This window comes from Buceros rhinoceros, unplaced genomic scaffold (assembly GCF_000710305.1).
Source record: "Buceros rhinoceros silvestris isolate BGI_N320 unplaced genomic scaffold, ASM71030v1 scaffold23066, whole genome shotgun sequence".
Classification (NCBI taxonomy): Eukaryota; Metazoa; Chordata; class Aves; order Bucerotiformes; family Bucerotidae; genus Buceros; species Buceros rhinoceros.
This window is the reverse complement of record NW_010416130.1, coordinates 5,986-11,043: the sequence shown is the minus strand read 5'-3', so window position 1 is coordinate 11,043 and position 5,058 is coordinate 5,986. Positions and strand designations below refer to the sequence as shown.

The window sequence follows — 5,058 nt, the reverse complement described above, 5'->3', positions numbered from 1 at the left end:
AGCAGCAGCAGCCGCCGCCAGCCCTCTCCAGCAGCGGATTCGGGCACTTCCAGCAAGCCACAACAAGCTCCCCATCAAGATCGCTCACCCAGCTCTCATCAAACTCACCCCCCAGTCTCCTCAGCCAGTTCCAGTCCACCACAAGGCCACTGCAGGGGGGACAGTTACAGCAGCTCTCGGGCAGTGGGACTTTGGGGGGACTGAACCACTTCCAGCCCCCGCCGTCTTCCAGCTCTCCATCCGCCAGCCTGAGCCAGCTGGCGCCGGGCTCTGCTGGGGCACCCTCAGGCCTGGGCCACACACAGCCAAGTGCATTAGGATCTGCAGCGGGAACGATAGCCCAGCTCCACCAAGAACGGCCGCCTTTTGCCTCCGTGTCTCCACTACAGCAGCCTGGCGTCGCCTCTCCCTGTTACACCCCCTCTGGCCTTAGTCCTCCCACTCAGAGCCCCGTGGCAACCAGGACTTTTCCGTGTGGCCCCCCCGGCGCCTCAGGCTCTCACGGATCTCTGCTGCTGCCGCAGACCGCCAGCCCGCCCCCCCAGCTCCTGCAGTCCAAGAGCATGCCGCCCGTGCCCCCGGGACGCCTCAACCAGGACATCAAAGTGATTTCTGCTTCCCAGCCATCTTTGCCCCAGGAGCTGGCTCAGACGCTGAGCCACAGTTCTCCTCATTCCTCTAGAGAATCTGTTTCCAGCTTCTCTCCGTTTCCCGGCGGAGGGACTGGACTTCTCGGGAAGCCTTGTAGCTCAGTTCCTGGGCGTGTGACTTTACCGCGGCAGATGTCCTCAGGTTCTTTACCACATCCACTGGTGTTCGGGGCCGCTGCTGTCGGCACTGCTCCTCTGACTGCTGGTGGGCGGAAAGAATCCGTAGTGCTCACGGGGGATCTGGAACCCGTCAGATCCAAACTGCCCTCCAATTTGTGAGGACTCCTTCTGAGAGCTGGTTATGTCAGCCGTGCAGTTCGGTTCCTGATCAGACTCATGAATCATGTTTTCCTTTTCTCCACCCACACCCCCTCGCCCCCACCTATTTTTTTCTTCATTTCTTTTGTTTAGGTTTAACTGTGATTAGAAAGAAACAAAAAATACACGAAAAAGAAAACCAACAAAAGAAGAAGATAACCAGGTATTCTTAGAGCTATAGATTTTTGGTCACTTGGTTTTATATAATATTTTAATACATTGAACAAAAGGATATGAGCGAATTTAATCCAACAAGGTACCACACGGACAAGGCATGTGCCTGGGCTGGAACATGTGAATGATCAGCCATAGAAGCCACCAAAAAAAGGTTTTGCTGTTGAGACAAAGGTCCGAGGTTGACGTGAAAGGGAACATCAGACCAGGCCTGTAGCTGGTGTTTTCTGCACAGCTTTGCAGCAGCCGCTGTGAGCCCGGCCCGCAGCACCTAGTCACAGGGGGACTGGGATGGCAGCAGAAAGGATCACTTGTCCCAGGTTTTCCGCTGTGATCAGCAGGTTGCCGAGGAAGCAGCAAGACAGGTGAGGTTCATGAATGCAGCCCCCTCTAGGGATGCCAGAAAGGCTGAGTTTTTGTTTGAACTCCATCTGAAGAAGGTAAAGGTGACCAGGAGCTGGACTTCAGCTGCTTGTATCTTCCTTATTCCTCCGATGCTCTCGTGGGAACAGGCAGCAACACCTTCTGAGCGACACGGAGGGCAGCGAATGTCCCCCCCGTGTTTTGGTAGGCGTTGTGGATGCGGGTTGTGGGAGAAGAGCTGTCTCGCTGCCAGCACGGCAAGCAGCTGGCCTCGGCCAGCGGAAGAGCCCAGGCTTCAGCTTCTCCATGGTCTGGAAAGCGCGTGCGCCGCCGTCCAGGCTGGGGCACGCAGAGCAAGGGGAGGGGTAAGGGAAGTGGCAGCACTTTAACCTGCCCTCTCTCATTTTGATGTCTCAGTGTCCATGGGCTGACTGCTCTGAAGAGAACTGGGTAGAAGAAGATGGGGAAGGGGGGTGCAGTCACCCACCCTCTTCCTCCTTAGCCCAGGGGAGTCAGAGCTTTGAGGCACCAAGGGCGATACTGGTGCCCAGCCAAGAACCCTCCAGATTCGCAACTAGGTCTATACCGTTAAAGCAGGTTAGACCAGAAATTTGGCCAGCCACGGTCCATGCTTCCCCTCTCATGGGGGAACTGAAATCATTTGCTTGATTTCACCAGCAATAACAGCCTGCACCTGATTGGCTTTGGTCTCACCCTGCGGTTGCAGCATCACTGGACACATCTGGGGCCTGGCAGGCGCCTTGAGCTGGACTTTCGGGGCTCCCCTGATTAAAGACGTTCGAAGGGGGATGAAGACAGGAAGGGGCTATTGGGTTCACACAGCACTGAGAAGCTTCAGCCTTTATTTACCTCTAGAGCAAATGTCTCCTTTTCTTTTTCTTGGCTCCTTCTCTTCTGTTTTCTCTTAGGCCAAGAGGTGTCCCGGGCCACCTCGCTGTAAAGAGTCAGGTGCTCAACTTTTCTAACAGCGCTTAGAAATGCATGTCCAGCCTCCCTCCGTTTCCAGCTCTCCCGGGGTCCCTCCAGCCCCCAGAGGGAACACAGGACTTGATGCAGCAGTGCCAAAAAACTTGCTATCATCACAGTAACGATACAGGTCCACGTAACGCCCTCTTACCTCCTCCCACCGCCAACCCTCTCCCAGAACACTGGCTGACAGTTGTTTTTTATACCGAGTTGTTTGCAAAACTCTTTGACACATGCCTGTATCTTGAACGTTGCTGCAAGCGTTCCTGGGCACTCCTGCTTCAGCGTGCTTTGGTGGCTCAGAATCCAGATGTAATCAGCTTTGTCTTCCTTAAAGGGTCAGGGGAACTCTAAAGATGTTCTTTTTCTACTAGACACATACAGCCATGTATGTGTGAGCGCGTGTGGTGGGAGGGATGTCTCTGTCCGTGTGTGTGTGTGTGTGTGTGTGTGTAGATTTTCTATATCTCTCTATATATACACACATGCTTTTATATATATAATATACAGTTATATGTAGTATATTTATGCACATGTGTAAGCACACACACACACACACACACACATTTATATATATATATGTACTAGTTTTACAATACATGTCAAATCTGACCCTCCTGTAGGACTGATGGGCAGGAGATAATTATAATATATAGATCCTGCCTTTCCAAACATGTATTACGCAGAGTGTGTGTGTGTGTGTGCGTGCGTGTGTGTGTGTGTGTGTGTGTGTGTGTGTGTGTGTGTGTGTGTGTGTGTGTGTGTGTGTGTGTGTAGATTTTCTATATCTCTCTATATATACACACATGCTTTTATATATATAATATACAGTTATATGTAGTATATTTATGCACATGTGTAAGCACACACACACACACACACACATTTATATATATATATGTACTAGTTTTACAATACATGTCAAATCTGACCCTCCTGTAGGACTGATGGGCAGGAGATAATTATAATATATAGATCCTGCCTTTCCAAACATGTACAGGTTCGTCTTGAAACAGATTCAGTTGGCGAAGTTAAAGCAGACTCGCAGAGCCTCGTGTATTTTCGTAGGTGTGAGGCAGTTCCTCGGAGGACGACTCACAGTATCATTTTTAAGTTCTATGTTTGTTTTAGCCATCTTTTTTCCCCTCGTGCTAGAGGGCCCCTAGAAGGAGCATCTCCAGAGGGTGGAAGCTAAGCGATGTGGCTTTGGGGAACTCACATGAGCAGGTGGGACAGCCCAGCAATGCCAAGCCCTCGCGGGTGACTGTCCTGTGACTGCTGCCTTGGTACTTGAATCTCAACACCCCCTGTGGACACTCAGACAGACGGAGGTGCACAGGAACACCTGAGGGCTGTGGCTGGTAGACGCGCGTTTCATCCGCCGGGCTGGTCAACACCCTTCTTCGGGCGGGTTCCTTTGCTTCATGTTTCAGGGGGATACGGTTTGATTTTCCAGGTCTTAGCAGTGCCGTAGCCGATATTGAGTTATTCCGACTGGACCCCAGTCAACACTAGGCTTGTCTCAGTAGGTGGAACTGTATCCATTATTACTGTTATTTTTGGTTTTATTTTGGGGGGAAGGGAGGAAAGAGTTCTAGGGGTGGGGTTTGCAATATAAAACACACAATAAAAACCTTAGTAAATAAAAATGTGAAAACCCCGTCCTCCTGTCTTGCCGTCTGCTTTAAGTGGTGAACTTCAGGCAATGTGAGATGAGGTTTAAGGACGAAAAAACCCACCGAGTGGCACATCAGTCCTCTCTTTCCTGAAAGGGAAACCCTTGAACGGGTTTGTCTCGTTTCCTCTATTTTCCTGACGTCTTTAGTGGTGTGCTCACCTGCGGCCACATCTCCACCTCACAGGTTCTTGCAGGAAGCCACTGACAGGAAACGTTTAAAACTTCATCCTACACTTGAATCTGTAACAGCACAAAGGCGAAATCTGGGAGTTTGCAAATGCGTACGTGAAAATCCTCCCCGTTAACAGCAGGCGTGGAAACAGGCTGACCACGGATCCTCGGAGAAAAGCCCAAGGAGCCCTGCCACAGGCTACAGACATGAACGGACAGAAGATGGGAGAAAGGAAGTAGCCGTTGCGAGGTCTCAGACTAGACTGGTTGATGATGTGATTTATGAAGGTAAAACTAGCCTCAACTCTTAGCTTTCCTCTCACCCCTGTGACATCCTCCTCGAGTCTTGGTCCAAACCCGCTCTAGGGAGTGTCCACAGAAGTGACGCTGTGGGACAGGAGCTCACATGGGAGCTGTGTGGCTTCATGCCCTGTCCTCGTAGCCAAGAAAATGTAGGGCAAAGCAGCTCGGCTGCAAGATGTAGCTAGATACCACCCTCCCCGCTCCCTCTCCTCTGGGCAGCCTCACCTCTCCCCTCCATGCAGTGCCTCGCCTCTGCCCTGCTGCTTTCCTTTCCTGAAATCTCTTTTTCTTGGTACCTTCTCACCTGACGGTTGCATTTAGCCTCTGACATTTTTCCCAGCTTCTGAAAGACTAGAATTTGTTAGCACATCAACAGTGTGTCTTCCCTGCTGAGATGAGGTGTCGGACCTTTAC

At 51.3% G+C, this 5,058-nt stretch overlaps 1 protein-coding gene across 1 annotated transcript in view; it reads left to right on the top strand.

Moving 5' to 3' along the window:
- HCN3 (hyperpolarization activated cyclic nucleotide-gated potassium channel 3) overlaps window positions 1-929 on the top strand; it is a gene marked incomplete at its 5' end in the record, with an annotated part of 32,039 nt that extends 31,110 nt beyond the window's left edge. Inside the window, one exon of the mRNA XM_010137707.1 lies at window positions 3-929. Within this exon, the coding sequence (XP_010136009.1) occupies window positions 3-929 (927 nt within the window). The remainder of the gene's footprint in view (window positions 1-2) is intronic.
- Between the last annotated feature and the right edge of the window lie 4,129 nt (window positions 930-5,058).